This window comes from Athene cunicularia, assembly GCF_003259725.1.
Source record: "Athene cunicularia isolate RWA chromosome Z unlocalized genomic scaffold, athCun1 chrZ_part1, whole genome shotgun sequence".
Lineage (NCBI taxonomy): Eukaryota > Metazoa > Chordata > Aves > Strigiformes > Strigidae > Athene > Athene cunicularia.
This window is the reverse complement of record NW_020799142.1, coordinates 13,720,989-13,739,601: the sequence shown is the minus strand read 5'-3', so window position 1 is coordinate 13,739,601 and position 18,613 is coordinate 13,720,989. Positions and strand designations below refer to the sequence as shown.

At 36.8% G+C, this 18,613-nt stretch overlaps 1 protein-coding gene across 1 annotated transcript in view; it reads left to right on the top strand.

The window, feature by feature from the left end:
• Positions 1-15,767, top strand: part of RGS7BP (regulator of G protein signaling 7 binding protein) — a 39,710-nt gene extending 23,943 nt beyond the window's left edge. Inside the window, exons 3-5 of the mRNA XM_026865526.1 lie at positions 9,205-9,352; positions 12,180-12,250; positions 14,765-15,767. Coding sequence (XP_026721327.1) covers positions 9,205-9,352; positions 12,180-12,250; positions 14,765-14,856 — 311 coding nt within the window. The 3' untranslated portion in view covers positions 14,857-15,767. The remainder of the gene's footprint in view (positions 1-9,204; positions 9,353-12,179; positions 12,251-14,764) is intronic.
• Positions 15,768-18,613: the final 2,846 nt, after the last annotated feature.

The window sequence follows — 18,613 nt, the reverse complement described above, 5'->3', positions numbered from 1 at the left end:
AGATAATCTCAGCAGAATATCCTAGGTAAAGACAAGATGAAGTTCTTCTATGAACTGTAATGAAGGTCTTGTAATGAACCTTATATATTTGCTGTCATTCTGAAAGATCCCTTAATGTATTTTTCACATTTAGCTATAGGATAAAGCTGAAGCCAATGATATTTTTTCTTATGAAAGTAAGAATTAGAAGTTTATAACTGCTCAGTTGAGCATCTCAGTGAGTTTCTCAAGTTGAAGAGAAATCTATAAAATAGGAAGAGAAAGAATTAACAGAGTCATCATATAACAAGATGCCAGTAGCTGCTAAAATGAATCATTTTTTAAGAGAGATTGTACTACATTTCTTAGCAATGGCTACAGTTGTCAAACCACCTTCTGAACTTGCAGAAGAAAAGTAGCTGGAGGTGACTCAAGTAACACCAATATGTCATGTCTCTCCCTTTTGCCTCTGAATGGAATCTACGTTAATAAATAATGTAATCATAAATAAACTAAACATGAAACCATTAGATGTCTAAATTTGGATAAAATTAATTACAGCATAGCAGTATAGGCCAGTTTAGTTCCTATCTGTCAGTACTTTTGATAAACATTTTTTCCTCATCTTACCATAGAGGAAGTCATGGTAGCTATTCTGCCATTGCTAGATAGAGTAGGTTTTGTCCTGCGCCAATACAGAGATAACCACAATAATTTGGCTCCAAGTTTCTGTGATACTCTTTGAGAAAAAGTCATAATAGGCTGTGGCAGGTGCATCCGCCCAGTGAAAGCAGAGCTTCTTGGCTGCTGAGGTCTAGCAGCTCCGGGCTGCCTTTGCTCTCAGGGCCTCGTGGCAACTGGGGCTTTTGGCCAAAGGGAGCCGCTATTGACCACAGGTCAGATTCGTCCTGGGGATCAAAGGAGTCCCCTGGGGGGCTACTTGGAGCTCGTCCCCTGGAGCAGCAGCTTCGGTCAAGGACTCTCCACTTGGGTCAGGACGCTGCCCAAGGAAACTCCTTGAGGGACTGTGGAGAGCAGGTCCTCGAGGGTGAGAGCCCTCACTTGTCAGGTGAGTGATAGAGCGTTTTGGGTTGTCGTTAAACCCTAGGGAGTGAGGCTTTGTTCAGCGTCTTGGGTTGCCATTAAACCCTAGAGATTGGGGCTTTGTTCAGCGTTTTGGGTTGCCATTAAACCCTATAGAGCTCTATGTAAAGTGTTGCGGGTTGCCATTAAGCCTTGGAAGTCTGTGCTGTCTTCCTCTAACAGACATCTGAACCTATAATTTATGGAGAGCTAGTTAATTGTGTTAATAATACATTTTTTAATTTATTTTTTTTTTTTGGTGGTTAGTTGTTTATTTGAGAGCATCCGTAACATAAGCAAAAATTATATAATCACAGGGATTGAAATAATTTGAATTTTGGAATTTAGCCCATAGAACATTGCTCTTGTATAGTAAATACTTGGTATTTACAACACCTGGAAGTATTGTAAAAGCATCATGCAACAAGGGAAACTCCAGTTACATGTTATTTTTTTCACAGTGAAGGTAGTCATATGCTAGAACAGTATATGACTGTTCTATACAAAGAGGCTGTGAAATCTCTGTCCTTGGAGATACCGATAACTCGAATAGCCCTGATCAATCTGATGTGAGTTGGCCCTGCTTTCAGTAGGGTGTTAGACTAGATGACCTTTCAACCTATTTATTCTATGTTCTGCCAAAACATACTATTTTCGAAGGAGTAGAATGAACCCATAGTTTTCTTTAATTATTTAATGAGAATGGTACTGCAGTGTAGGCCACATGCACAAATTTATCTCTAGGAATGAAAGAGTGGTAATTTCACCATTATAAAATATATTGTTCTCTTGCTAAGATATAGCTTTTTCACCAGTTTGTCACTATCTGAGTGACCATATTAAAAAAAAAAAAATAAAAAAAATATTTTCCTTGGGTTCAAAGAGGTACTACCCTAAGAAACTTTTCCTAATTCATAAATGTGCATGTCTGATGTTTTTCTGTGTCCTGAAGCTCATTTTTGAAGGTAATACTTTCCATTTGGATGTAATATTTTCAATTTCCTAGTCCTCTTACCTGTTGGATAAGTGGTTTGTTAGGTTTTTAAATCTCCGTGAGATTACACCAGTTTATATTCTTACTTTGGATCAGCAGAGATTCAAGTAGAATGATATGCAGGTTGTTCTCGGCAGCCTTCAGCTAATAAATAATAATGTGGGTACTGGTGTCCTGACCAGACATTATCTAACAAATTATAGAACTGTTAAAGTTAAGGAGTGGGCTGGTGCTGATGCTCTTTTCCCAAGAGAAACTCAGCCAGTGCTCCCTACTGGGAAACAGATGATCTTTAATGAAACACCACACTACAATTTAAAGGACTGAGATCTCTGTATTTTCAGTCTTTTGCAGCACTGATCTTCTAATCTCTCCGTATCTTTCTGTCCTACTGAACATTCCTATAAATACAGTATTTTCTTGAATATTTACAGTGCTTTAGATTAACTTAATACTGTCATACAACCTCTGCTAGAAAAGTCAGATAGTCTGTTATTTCTTTAAGATGTAACAGTCATAGTGGGGCTGAAAGCCATAAATATTTCCAGTGTTATGCAGTAAGTAAACTAAGGTGAGTGTTGTCTAATACATATTTTTCTAAAATACATACACCACACAAGCCCAGTGTTGAAAATACATTACGACTGCAAAGTTCAACATTCAAAAAGTCTGCAAAGGACACAGTGAAACATGCCCAGGTAGATTTAATTCAAGCTTTTATAGTTACTAAGTCATCGGTTAGCTGATTATGTATTTTATTACTCCTCTTTTCCACAGCCCCAGGGGTCCTGGCTAACTGATACACATGTTGAATATTTACTTGTGCACATATCTTCCTTTTGTCCTGACTGTTCTGTGTCATACCGTGTATTTATTACACACAATTCTGTTCTAAAGGCAGAAGCCTTCTGTTCCTCTGACCTTTCTCAGTAACTCATACACTGATGGGAGTGTCTTCAGGACTGCCTTGAGTGGTGAGGTAGTAGAAATTTTTCCCATTGTAAAGAAGGAACAAAGCAATTAAGCTAAAGATTGCTAATTTAGAATTTGAGATCGCAGCATGCTTTATGCAGTGCTCTGTGTGTTTCTAATTTTTCAGTAGCTTCATTTGCAGCTGAGTGCAAAGAATCTCTGGGTGGAGCAACCAGACAATTAGAAATACTTTGTCAATAACAACTTTGAGAATCTGGGTTTAAGCAACTTTAGTAGGATCACATGAAAACCTTGGTTAGGTATAGAGTGCAGTTTTCATGGCAACACTGAGAAACTCTCCTGTGTCTTCCTGCAGTCCCTAACATAATGACTTTAAGGATCTTGTTGTCCTTTTTGTCTTAGCCAATACCTTTTGGGGGTGACTATAGAAAACACCTACTGGGGGGATGGCAGATATAGCAGATGGCAGCTCATGTTCCATCTCTTCCAGGAAATCTTCTGAAACTTCTCACTGAATTTGTTCACCTAGTTTTCTTCTGCATCATTATCACACTCTGGCACAACTTCTCTGGATAGAAACAGCTTTCTCAGACTCTGTCAAGCAACAGATGAATTCACTTACCTAGGACCTGCAGCTTCGCTCTTAATCTTGGCTTTTATTCGTTTCCCTCCCTCATTTGAATTATATAGCTTTGTGCCCTGGGGAGTAGAGTCAAACACAGTTCTTAAACTTAGTAATACTTTTTAAAATTTGAAAAAAAGTTTCCTGGAAAGTAAGATATTCTGAAGGACCTCTCTGAATTGTTTACAAAATTCAGCTTTAATTCCTTTAAACGTTACATGTCTACTTTGCTGACATTGCATGTTTCTAACACTGAATATTCTTTTGATTAAATAAACAAATCCTTGCTTAGCTAGTAAGGTCTTGGAAGAAGTCTTTCTGTCCATGGAAGCTACTGGATGTGGTTATCCTTTTTTCCAAATGAATACTGATGTTGTCAAGGTCCTGCACTGAGAAAACCCAGAACTACCTCAGAGCCACAAATATTTTGGGGTCAAAGGTTTTCACTGATACCTTATAAAGAACTTCATTACGTTTTTAATATATAAACATTTAAAAGAGTTTAAAGAGCTTTGCTGAGTCATATATCCACACTAATAATATATGCCTTTCATTGTTAGGAACCGTAAAATATTATTATCATCATTGGATTGTTATAGCATGGCACTGTGGAAGTGCACATTACTGAAGTTTAATGTCTATACATGTTTAAATAGAAAACATTAATTTCTTAGGCTCATCTACAGATGTAATTGATTTGTTTGGTTTTATGACATATATTAGAAAATATTTTTTAAAACCTTAAATTGCAGACTGACATCATTCTATGAGCTAGCTATGCAACAATTGATCAAGGCACTCATTTTAATAATTAAGGGAGTAAGCCCATCTGAAAGGTCAAAGGCAAGAGGGCACAGTTAAAATGAACTGGAGGTGTTTTCCAGAGTTCAAAACAGGCTGTGAAAATTAGTTAAAGCTACCTTGTCAAAGGAATACAGGGTTTGAAACTGGTAGCTGTTTATGCTGAGTTTCAGCAAAATAAGTCACTGCTCATGTACAGTTCCAAGAATATATTACTCTTATTGTCTAGAGTCAATTCAACCTACCGTACTGTTTGTAACTTGTTGAAAAAAAAGAAGTGTGCACACATTCCTGATATCATTTATTTACACATAGCTCTAGTCATTTCAGTAGAATTTTAATATCTGTGGGGAAAAAACAAATCCAGGATACATGTGATTCCCAGAATATTGCAGTTTCTTGTATGAAATAGTCTCAGTCTTTTTTTTCCCCATGTCTTTGTTCCTCTATGATGTATTTATACATTAAAATTTTCCAGAATAAGATGCAAAATATACATTGTTTATTCTTACCACATGCCTACTTGGAAGCCCTGAAGAAAAAAATTAGTTCTGTCACTGTATTTGAGATGTGTGGGCCCCATCTGACATGTATAAACACAGCTGAGAGCAGAATGATACCAGCACTAGCTTTGGTGATAGGTACCTGAATACTTCGGTAAAAAAGGGAAGAATTGAGTCTAGGGGGAAATCATGTGTGCATACTATGTACAGAAAACATTAGGCTTTTGTGATGTAAATTCAGAAAGCTCATTCCTACATTGTTGGTACATCAGAATGATACCAGATCACAGATAACTGTATTGTGTACCATAGAAGAAGTTCATAGCATAATTATTTTTTTCCAGTACGTGTTTTGTGATAACAACATATATTTCCTTAAAATAGTACATAAAATCCTGTGATAATTTATATTACAGATTACAAAAATAAACCCTCAATTCAGTGAAGGGATTTTTGTTTTATTAGACCTTGTTTAAATTACATGCTATTTAGAGTTTTGAAAGAGAAAGACGGGATTGTCTAATGGATGTACTACAGTCTCAGAATTCTATTTAAAAACTGGTGGATATGGGTAATTATTTGCACATATTACTTACACAAAAGGGGTAAGATATGAAAGAGAAGGGAAGCACACACATGTGGAGAAACAAGCACTTAAAAAATCCAGAGAATCACCCATTCTCTTGTGAGCACTGTGAAGAAGCCACAATGAAGAGAACAAAAACAGGCATGGAAGGTGGAAAACACAACTTCTACCACAGTCTTGGTTTTCCTATTATATTTTCCTTAATAATAATATTTCCATTGAGAGAGTTTCTGAGTTCTGCATGTCCTAAGTATAAGTCAGGAATGAAGTTCATCAGGCTGTTAGCCATATTTGCCATATTTCTTTTTTACTTCCTACATAATTCTTTCTTATTCCCCTTTTTATGTTCTCCTTTTCATTTACTTTGGCTGTGATCTATAACTTGTGCATTTATTCTTAATTGCCAGGTTAGAAGCCTGATGCAAATGTTGCCTTCTTTTTGAGAGGGGAGTTCTCTCAGCTTTGTTAAATTCTGTTATTCCCCTCAAAGATCTTTCCAATTTATATCCAGTGAAATCTGACTAGCTCTGAGGGACCTATAATGGATGTTTTTTTCATTATGTAAGTTTCTCTGTAAAGCAGGTGATGACTAAAAGTAGGTGCATAGGATAGTATGACAGAAGCAAACACAGAAGTCACCACAGAAGCATTAAGGAGCACAACAGGTGAGACACATAAAACACAGGGATCACAGGTGATGTATGGAACCTTACTGAACTATTAATTTTCTACCCTCTCATTTATCCTCATCCAAATTTGGTCTTCAGCATTATTTAATTCAGTGAATTTATTTTCATACCAAAGGCATTTTCTGCTTCTCAAAAAAAAAAAAAGCAAATCAGAGGCTAGAAGACAAAGAATACATCACACTTTATATTAAAAGAATCTGTCTAATCCACTGGCAAGAACAGCAAGTCTTATGTGGACACCCCTGACAACACTGTGTGCATGATCAAGCTCCAGCTTAAGTTAATGAAAGTCTTTCCACTGACTAAACTGAAAGTAAAATTTGAGGTTCATATCCCTATTTTAAGAATGTGTAATACAAAAGATATCCTTACTACCACTAGAGAATTAGAAGATTAAGGAGCTTTTGTTTCTCTACAGGTTGTGCCATGTAGTAGAAATGTTATGCCTGAGTCATATACATTATTTAAGAAAAGCCTTTATTATTATCTGACTCTTTTAACTGTTGTTGAGTGATTGAACAGGGGCTCTGAAATTCAAGAAAGGCTTCACAAATTGTTCACAATACAACAGTATTACTGGTAAAGAGCTCTTCTCAATTGAAAAGAAATTTGTGCCATTCTGCTTAATCTGCAAGAGCTTGCCTTTGTGCTAACAAAAAGAACATTACAGTCTCAGTGCTTCTGTTCTCAAGTTGTAAAAAATAACTTCTACTGTTATTTCATCTAGTATTGTTATTGATTCCATTAAAACACCTTTCACATCCCTGAAGGATGCATCTATAGACAGGGTTGTTTTTCACAGCATGTCACCAAAGGTCAAATCAGAGTTCTAACATAAAACTTCAAAATAATGGCAGAATTAACTAATACCCAGTTCCAGCACATTTTGATATCAGTGGGAAGTTGGATGGCTTCCCTGGGGCAACCCTCTTCTTTTACAGAGAAGTGCTAAGTGAGATATTGGTAACAGTATGCTGTGTTATGGGCTTCTTGTACTGGGAAGAGTAATGAATAATGAAACTTACACAGATGAACATTTACAATTGTACAATATGGTCTACCTTAAAATAACAGCATAAGCTGCAGTTAAGAACTAGAAAAGAAGAACTGCAGAAAGAACTAGAACTATAACTTTGAAAGTTATACCTACAGGGTGAGAGTGAAACATACAATCTGGGAAGGAGGCTTAGGCTGCTCTTCCACAAGCAACTGAGTCAGCGTAATAGCTTGTTACCACCAGAATGGTCTTGATCCCTTTCCCTCTGTCTCCCCTTCCTTATCATTCCTTCACTTCTTTCTTCCTTCCACTGCTTCTGTCTGTATGGTCATCCTCCTCATTTGGCACTTGCTCTTGAACATATAGGGTTCTAAAATAAACTGACCTGAAATACATCACTGCAATATCAGAAACATTTTTTTCTTTTATTGGAGTAATCTACCATTCAGTTGTTTAAAGTGGCTCACAGTGATTTAGCAAGGCACAAGTTAGCAGCGGATGCTGAAGTAAGCATCAGAGAAATGACAGGGCATAATTTTTTATAGATGCTAAACTTGTTGTGTCAGGTCATACAATCTCTTGGAATCTTTAGTTAGTTGTGAGGGAAGCAGGGAAAAGGTCTTCCTACAGGCTTTAAAGAGTAATGAAAACATGAAGCAAGTATCTTCTGTATAAGTAATGTCTAGTTTAACATTCAGAGAAGTAGCTAGAGAATTATTTTTTTTTCAGCAAATGAGTAATTTACCAGAATACAACAGTTTAGAGAACCTATCCAAAAAGAGCTTCTTAACGTACAGGAACTTCTAGTTTTAAAAAAACAAGGTTACAAGCCTGCTAATGGGGATAGTTATTTGTGATGTGGAAAGCATGGTCTGCAGCCTTGATCTCTAGTGTCTCAGAAAAATGGACTAAATGACCAATACTCTATTATTGTTCTTGGTTTTCTTGTTCACTGTCAAACCTTATAGGAACTACTCAGGTTTGCCCTGATGTAAAAATTTTTCAAATTGCAAAAATTATGAGATGAAAAAACATTTTCTTCTCAAATCCTCATGCCACTGGTTTAAATACTGACTTTTTTTTCTCTTTTTCTTAGAAAGTTTTATTTGTTTCTTTCTGGAATTGTTTACTCCAATTCATGAGAGAACTCAGAGGGAGAAAAACTTTAACTTCTCAATAACATGTCTGGGATGCACTCCAGTTTGAATTTACTCATTTAAGTGTACTTGGTGCCAGGACTGTACTTGCCACTACAGAAAAGGAATACCATCAGACAGTCCACAGGAGGTTTGCAAGGATACCAAAAAATCCCACCAGTACTTAACTCTCTTGCATACTCCACCATCATGGTCCACATTCTCTATCCCATTCTGTCCCTGACAAAAGCCCTGGCAGGTCTGTCATGAAGCACCCATTCGATTCCAACACTCCATTTCATTTTTATATAGTGAGCACGAATGAGGCAAGTGTAAGCATGGAAATTCAGAGTATAATGCATATTGGGCTGTGAGTGGTGGCAGCTATGTAATGCTTTTAAAATCACCAAGTACAAAACTGTACAGTCTTTTGTTTTCCCTTAGTCTTGCTGTAATACTAGGAGACATGGATTGCAACATTCTTTAGTGTCAAAGTTTTTGAAGTTGCTTTCAGAATATATGTTGTCGTTTCCTTACTTTGTTCTGTTTTGTCCTCTGGCTCTTATTTTATGTCACATGTGAGCCACTGGAGTTTAACAGAAACCCTTCATAACACTCAGTATGTAAAATTCTAAGCTCCACATGTGCCTGCGTGGGACTTCTCTTAGCTTTGTTTGGTAGGTGTAACATATCACAGCATTCTGATTAGCAGATTGACATGGTCTGCTCCCTTTCTGAACAGTTCTTACTCAGAGTTTGCATTCACCACTCTTGTCATTTATACTGTGCAAGATCAAGCTCAAAACATCAATTATATAATCTGATTATACATTTTAATTAATAAATAATGGGGATATATGTTTTGTTTAAATATTTTAAAGGAAAAGAACCTTTTGCCCCACCCAAGATCCTAGATTCTAAAGTGGAGGAGAGTTCTGAAGTACCTATTTTAGAAGACACATCATCATCACCAACAGATATTCAACAGCATTTATGGCAGGTTTCCACAGATATTGAAAACACTGAAAGGTATGTGTAGCACTTCATTACTAAACAAAATAAATTTCTGTCTAGGGTTTAGTCTTTTCCAGTTAGGGAGCCAGTGTTGCTACTTTAAAAGGTATTAGTAAATTAAATAACCTATTAACATTTCTGTTAACATATCTGAGGTCAGCTCCTAAAAGAAGGGCAGAGAGAAGTTACATCCTTAATTAGGCTGATTACCAGAGGGTAATTGTCAAAAACAAAGGGTGGGAAATTATGTTTCTAGTGGGTCAGGTTCTCTAAAAGTGGCAGCTTTTTTCTCACCTTGAGTGGTTTCTGATTTTGTACCTGAAATCTGCTGGCCTGCATTCTGCATCCATAAATCAAAAGCACAGCATCTAGTTCATTTTAGTTGTTTCTGCCCATAGTTATGAATGTGGAACCTTTGGGAGGGGAAGGGAATATCACCCACAGGTTTGTCAATGTGGACTTCTCTTACTCTCTTAACTATGCAGTTGAAAGACAAAAATGAGATCCTTTAGTAAGGAGTAATCCTGATGGCCATAATTTCTTTGCAAAAAATACCTGTTTTGATGGCTTTGCATATTAAGCTGCTGCTGAGATTTTATGATTATCATTTCCATAAAATGCAGTTCTACTGAGAGAGTAACTTAGACAACATAGCTGAATTATTTCTTAATAGTCATGCTGCTTCATTTCTAAGGACCATTTTATATGTAGATGAATGAGGCAAGACTACATCGGTTTTAACTCCTGAAAGCCTTAAGTCATTACAAGCCTACACACGAAATTGCTGGTCTGCCCCCTATCTGTAAAGCAGGAACCTTTTTGCAACTTCTGGATTCTCTCAAAACATATCCAAATGTAACTTGTTTTATGAGATGATATTTTGTTATAATTCCATCTTCTGCCTTTTAGAAAATTTCATGCCAGAGTCCTTCTAAAAGGGATGAGAGTGACAGCTCTGTTTCGAAATTTTCACTTAAAGTGCAGGGAGCTTGTGTCATGGATTAGTTGCATGTATTATAATTTTCTTCTGAAAAATGAAGCGCATTCATGGCACAAGCTACAAGATGCTGATAAGGTGTATTAAGTTGACATTAGTACTAGCTTGTTCTAATTTTAAGGCATTGTTTCTATTTTGCCACTAGGATCACATTGTGCCCACCAACTCATTTAATATGGAATACTCAATTAGATCATAAATTAGGACCAGATGCAATTAGTTAATATCGGATGGTTTATAAGTACTCCCTTATTAAATCTACTGGTCTTTATTTTGATATGTGTCTTTGGATATGTGTGTGTGAACCAAATGCTTGCTTGATAGATTTTTGTATTTATTGCTCCATTATTTCAGCATATAAAATCTTAGAGTCATAGAATTGTCTAGGTTGAAAAAGACCCTTAAGAATATTGAGTGCAACTGTTTACCTGTCGCTGCCAAGTCCACCACTTAACTATATTCCTAAGTGCCACATACATGTATCTTTTAAATACCTCCAGGGATGGTGACTAAACCACTTCCCTGGGCAGACTATTCCAATGCTTGACAACCCTTTCAGTGAAGGAATTTTTCATCATATTCGATTTAGACCTCCCCTGGTACAACCTGAGGCCATTTCCTCTCATCCTATCACTTGTTACTTGGGAGAAGAGACCAACACCCACCTTGCTACAACCTCCTTTCAGGTAGCTGTAGAGAGCAATAAGTTCTCCCCTCAGCCTTTTTTTCTCCAGACTAAACAAACTCAGATCCCTCAGTCACTCCTCACAGGATTTGTTCTCTAGATCCTTCACCAGCTTTGTGGCCCTTCTTTGGACACACTCCAGTACTTCAATGTCTTTCTTGTAGTGAGGGACTCAAAACTGAACACAGTATTTGGGGTGCCGTCTCACAGGTGCTGAGTACGAAGCTCACCAATCCTGCTGGCCATGGTATTTTGGATACAAGCCAGGATGCTATTGGCCTTCTTGGCCACCTGGGCACACTGCTGGCTCATATTCAGCTGTCTGTCAACCAACGCTTCCAGGTCCTTTCCCACCCGGCAGCTTTCGAGCCTCTTCCCCCAGCTTGTAGCATTGCATGGGGTTGTTGTGATTCAAGTGCACTCAGCCTTGCTGAACCTCAAGCAATTGGCCTTGGCCCATGGCTCCAGCCTGTCCAGATCCCTCTGTAGAGCCTTTCTACCCTCAGGGAGATCAACACTCCCACCCAACTTGGTGTCATCTGCAAACTTACCAAGGGTGCACTCAACCCCCTCATTCAGATCACCGATAAAAATATTAAACAGAACTGGGCCCAATACAGAGCCCAGAGGAACACCGCTTGTGACCAGCTTCCAACTGGATTTGACTCCATTCACCACCACTCTTTGGACCCAGCCATCCAGGGAGTTTATTACCCAGAAAGACTACACACATCCAAGACATGCACAGACTGTTTCTCAAGGAGTATGCAGTGGGAAACGTCTTTATTTACTAAAGTCTAAGTAGACAACATCCACAGCCTTTCCCTCACCCACTTGGCTGGTGACCTTGTCATAGAAGATCAGGTTGGTCAAGAAAGATCTGCCTTTCATAAACCTGTGCTTGCTGGGCCTGACGACTTGGTTGTCCAGTACATGGCACAGGATGGCACTCAAGATGATCTGCTCCATAACCTTCCTCAGCACTGAGGTCAGACTGACAGGCCTGTAGTCCCCTGGAATCTCCTTCCAGCCCTTTATGTAGATGGTGTCACATTTGCTGACTTAAAAAGTTAAAACTTATAAAGCTATAATCTGACCCATTCCCCATTCAGTCTTCAACTGCTGTTCTATTGTATCTCTTTCAACTTTTGTTTCCACAGAGATATGAGAGAAATGAAAAACCTTTTAAGTAAACTCAGGGAGACTATGCCTTTACCACTGAAAAATCAAGGTACGTTTTGTATTTTCTTCATGTAAGGAAAATTAAGATAATTGGAGGGTTTGCCTTTCAGTGGATCCAAAAAATCTAGGGTTTTTTTTCACAGAAGTTACAAAAAGAAATCTCTTCCCTACTGAGCCAGTGGAGCCACAATTTAGTATGTGAACTTTGACCTCTTAGATGTCACATGAGGTGTTCTGGAATTTTATAGATCAGATATCTGTAGATAAAATAATATGCTTTTTCTGGTGACATGAAAGTAGCAGCATGACTAGTTCACTTTATCAGGAGGCTTTCTTTTTCAAAGGTGATGAAGGTGTAAATTGCACAGACTATGATAGGGATACTACTGAGTGATGGGTTTGCTTTACCCCTACAAGGCTAGTAGGTTTTGTGATGTAACACTGACTCTATGCAGAAAAAAACCCTTGTCTTGAGTCTGCTAACACCCTGCTTTTTCCAGTAGCCAGCTATTAGACACCCCATACAAATGCACAGGGGGTCAGGTTCTCTCTTTTATGCATCTATTTAGCAATGGGCCTTCATTTTGTGGCCCAGAAGTGTTAAATATTTCACATCTACAGGGACTCTCTTTCTTCATGTGAACAATATTAAAAGGATAATAATTTTCCCTTTTTATTTCTTCTTCATAATGTGTATTTCTTAAAGGCTATAAAGTCTTTGCACATTGGCGGCTGATGAAGTATGCCTAATGTGTGCTAGATCTTGTCTCAAGTAACTAAGCAGTCTAGCATTCATCATAATATGGTAAGAGATGAGTATAAAATGGATGAATTCATTATACAAGTAAGAGTTTATAGCAGGATGGCTTGATGGAAAACTATGTGAAAGGAGAAGGGGAATTGCTTGTGATATATGATACAGATGTGCCATTGTAGACACTGGAAAAATGCCATAAAGTCTGTGCATAGCCTAGAAGAAAGAAGTGTGGTAGAAATAAGGAAAAGACAAATTTGGGGCATATAAAGCATATAAAAACTTGAATTCAGAACAGAGATGAAGGCATACAGATTTCTTCTCTGCTGTCTGTTGTCTACACTGCCCTTCAACACTGACCAGAAAATCACTGATCACCTGTGCAGCAGGATGGGGAACGTGTCAGCTAGAGTTTAAAAGCTCTGAGAGATGTCTCAGGATCAGGTAATCACAAATGGTGTTTTTGCGACTCCTACAGACTCCAACTCTGATCATAGTTTACAGATCACCTCTGAGAATGGATGCCTCAGGAATGGACAGTCATATATTCATTATTCATACGGCACTTAACATTTTTGAAATATTCCAAGACCTTTAATTAATTAAAGCTAGATAACACTATAAATAAGTAGAACAAACAACATTACAGGTAATTAGTATGGTCTGGACTGTAACTTTGAAATGTAAATTAATTACAAGCACTGTTTGAATGATTATGAGATGAATGAATGAATGCCACTGAATGAGTTGGTCTTTACAAGACCCAATCCTGCTTTCAATAAAGGAGTGTTTTGCTGTTGACTTCAGTGACAGCCAGAACAGAGTTAAGATTGCAAGCCCACAAAAAATTTACATAATGTTACTGACTGCTCACAGACCTGTGTTTCTGTATGAAATTCTTTTGAAGTGACAGCAGGAAGGTTACTGTGCTAAGAGATTTTGTTCATGTGGTTCTTAAGTGTGAGTCACAGTATTAAATTATCTCTTTCCTATGTTCTCATAGTTAAGTATTTGTATTACATTAATGTCTAGAGCCCACAATCAAAACTAGGTCCCTGATGTAACCAGAATAGGAACATAGTAAGACATAGCTCTCAGCCTGAAACCATGACTGAAGATGGCAAAAATTCAAAGTGAATTCTAAAGACTTTGCAAGATAGCTTGCTGACAGTGAATGAGTTAATGTAAATATGGACACCAGTGTATACATTTTGTATGAATTTAAAAGGAGTTAATATAAATAACAGAAAGATAAACAGAAATAAGGTGAGCATATTGTGCTAACATTTCCGGACAAGTGCTTTTTCTCTTGAAGTTCTAAAATGTTTCCGTTTTAAATGGAAATGCTCCCTGATACGCACAAACGGCCACCCAAAAATGGGGGGTTTGGGGGGGTGTGGTGGTGTACGTTTATATTAAGCCAGAATTTAACCTTAGGACTGACATTTCCAAACTTGCATGTCTGCAAGATCTCAAGCTGCTTCTATTTAGGTTTTATTTGGGACCCTAACATTATTCATCTGTGAATGAATATTGTCTGCCAGTACTGGAGATATAATTTCATTTGTTTCATCATTGAACTGGTATTTTTCTTGCCAAAATTTCTGTTGCATTATCATGGAGATCCTGATAATTACCATTGTAAGACTCTTACATACAAAACTTAGGATATTATTTGCTCTATGCCTAGAACAATGGGATCTACTACTTGATCATGTAGGTGCTGTTAGGGCACAAAAATGATATAAACTCTTGTGTGTGTGTGCATGTGTACATGCTTGTATTAAAATGTGGTGTTTTTCATCACAGATGATAGCAGCCTCCTAAACTTGACTCCATATCCATTGGTAAGAAGACGAAAGCGAAGATTCTTTGGATTGTGTTGTCTTGTCTCAAGTTAGAAGATTAAGCACAGAAGCACCAAGGAAATCATAACTTTGTGTAAACCACTATTACTTGACCACCAAAAAGATGAACATCGCTACTTTTGATTATAAAGTACATTTTCTACACTGGCCTATTTCTTTTTGTCGTTTCCTCCATCCCCCTTTTCAAAATAAGGGTTTTAATAGTTTAACGTTATGGTGGTCAAAAACCAGCTGTGGAATAGATCTAGCATAACAGAATGTTTTTAAAACTTCTAAAAGTATGTTTTGCATGCTTACTTTCAACCACTCAGAGAAAAGACACATGAACTATGGTTAATAGATAATTTTAAAGGTTTTTTTATTGTTTGAACTGCAGCTAAAAGTTTGTGCATAGTACAGTGCTCTTATTAGTATCATTACAATACTTGATCATATTCTAACAGTCTTGAAGCATAGAAAACTATTTAACAGCAAAAGTATTAAAGTTCTAAAACATTTAAACAATATTGTAACAGAATTCGCACAAATCCCAGTTGCTTTTTGTGCTCTCATTTACATTGAGTGTTCCACTGTATCTCAATTTAAAAGCTTCATAGAAAAGTATCTTAATTTATGATACACAAACCATGTATGAAAATACTTAGACCATGTAAATACAAAGAAGTCATAGTACCTGCATACTGTGCAATGCATAGAAGCAACAGATTTTCTTTTAAGCTGATAGTATCTCTACAAGCTTTTGGAAAAAAAAAATATTAAAAGAAGATGTATTAAAATAAACAATGTAAAACACAATACCAACTCATTTTGTTTCCAATAGAATTTAAAGCATGGTGTCTGCATATCACTAAGTATTAACTCTTATAGGGCATGCCAGAATAATCTAAAACTGTAAGATATTAAACGTTTTACATTGTTAATAAAGTTTTTTATTTAAATTAAAAGTTGTCTTGTTTCTAGTTATATTGCTAGAATATGTCTTTTTCCTCTAATTTTGTTGTTAGAATATTACAAAATGTTTTGATAATTTTTCCATATCTAGACGTATGTCTACAAAGACACATAAAAAGTCATGATAAATATGTAAGTGCTAAAATGACAGCTGGTAGCAGCATTAGATATGAATAGGTCAGGCTCATTGTAGTGATATTTCAGGATGATAGGCATGACAACAGACCTAAACTTGTGTTAGACTGCAACGCTATGGAACGGTACAGAGCAAGTCACCATACCCTTGTAGTCAGTAATACATGAGAAAGGTGACTATGAACCCTTCTGCTGTTCCATCATGACCCAGCATATCAACAGGAACCCAGTTCCTTCTTACTGTGTAAGGGTTTAGAGTGGCAAGTAAGAAGGGATTGTTTCCTTGTCACAGGAAACACCCATACAGTTAAATTCTCTGTGGGTTCTTGGTAGGATATTAGTAGATCCATCAAAGCAGTTTGTTAGGAATAGCTATTCACTGAACTATATCTGGCAACTACAAAGTTTGATCTGACTGATTTTTCTAGAGTTTTTCTCCTAGAATGCTGTTTGCTGAGAAAGGAAGGAAACATCTATGTTGTCAGAAATATTAGTGTACTGTCTATAGCAAGCACCAGAAATTCAGATCTAATTCCCAATAATGGAAGGCAGGAATTTTTCTTCCTGAAGCAGCACACCACTCCTGTTTAGACATTCATGTAACTGAGTGTCCAGCATTTCTCTGGAAGGACATGTTTCTTTTCACTCAGATAAAGCAGCATGTTTTGTTTTTTTCCAGGTTGGACCAATCTGTTCACCTTTCAGTCTCCCACACAGAAAAAATATTTTTGAATGATCAGGCCCACAAATAACTACTTTAAATGCAATGAGGGCAAATAAATCTAAAATGGCCTCATGGAAATTGTGTGTTTCCCTAGGCAAAATTAATTCAATCTTTAAATGGCACAGAAAAAGGTAACTGTGGTGTGTTTCAAGATTTCAGTGTACACAGCATTGAATGAGGGAAGATCCCTACACACACAAAACTCTGTGTGTGTGAGCATGAACGCATTTTTAAGTATGGAATCAAACTCCACAACAGGACTTTTTAAAAAGTTAGTTCTTTGGCTTTTTATCCACATCCCTCATGAACAATGACCTTGTTAATCAGATCCCAGTTTTCTGTAATAAGTAAAGAATGTCCAAATGATGGCAGCACTGACATGTTTTCATTAAAAGCCTGCAGACCAATAGACTTGCTCTAGGATTTACCTCATCCCCACACAGACAAAACAGTTTTGCAACTGTTAAAACTTTGGAAAAACAACTCCTGATATTTAATGGCTATTAAAAATTATAGTCTGTGAATATCTGTAATTAGTTTTGGTTCAGCATAAGTTAGAAAAGACAGACTGATAGTATTTTATTAATCCTGTAGACACTAATGCCAGAAAACCAGTGTATGAGCACAAGACTGAATATGCAGCAATACTACAAGAGAGAAAGGGGGAAGGAAAATTTCACACAGGCAAACTTAATTCTCTTAAAAATCTTGTTATACTGGTACACACAGAGAAACTGCTGTATTGAGTCAGTATGATGTCTTTTTTTAACAACTACTTTCAAAAGAAGATGGGCAGATCAAGCAGTAAGTGTCTAGTGCAGTACCTGCCCATATATCATCACATGGAAGTTAACATGTGAAGTTACATGACAGCTCATGTCTCTGTATTTTTATCACATCTGTTGCAATGGAATATACATTAGTGAGACAAGTATATACATGTTAACTAACTATGCAAAGCTCTTGACATCAGTCATATCACAATGAGTTGCACAACTTTATCACATTCTGTAATGGGAACAGATTTATGTGTGTTGTCTTTAAAGTTCTTTTTGTATGCACTGTTTTAAAGTATACAGTAATATATACATCCTTGTACCTTTTGTTATTCTGGAAACTTTAGTTGTGCCTGTTCTTCCTGAACTAAAGACTATTAAAATTTCAATCTCTGCTCATTCTGAAGAGTTTCCATATTTCTGCAAAACTGCAAAACTAATTTTGCAACTTCTTTCAAACCACTTATATTTATTATACCTTTTAATAATCCTAATGGACACATGCTTTAATTCCCAAGCTTTATGTCCACTTAAGGAATATTGGTGATCAAGAGTGAATGGAATGTCCTCCAGTTATCTTTTAATAGATAGTGGCCATGAACCAAGGCCTGATAAGTATCTGAATTGAAGGGGTGTTAAGGGATAAGTTGGCTTAGTTAGGAATGCAGAGGATTATACTTCACCAAAATTCAAAAGGAAACAAAATAAACTTTTTTTTAAGCCCCAGAATATCCTGTAGGTCCAAGAAGGGTAAATTTTAATGAGATTACTATATCTTAGTTTAATGGAATAGGGCAATGTAGGATCAAAGTTTAAAAGTTCCCACAACAAAATTATACAAAGATCACTTAGAGATGATTTAGAACCTTTCTTTTATTTGCTTATTTTCCAATTATTACAAAGAAAATACCACTTTACATTGATAAATGCCTGAATGCATGCAAACAAAAAAATTAGGGAAAATACTGAGGAAAACAGTACTTGTTTTCTAATTCTTGACAGGGCCTGAACATTTTAGGTGAAATTGCTATAGATTAAAGGCACCACAATTCTTCTGCAAGGTGCAAAATTTCTGTATCCACCAAATATGTCAAGTTCCACCAACTCTGTTTTACTAAAACTTTGTGCAGGTCCAGCTTTCCCAGAGCAAAACCAAATTCTTTATAATCAGTAGTACCTCTCTTGTTTTCACAGACATTTCATG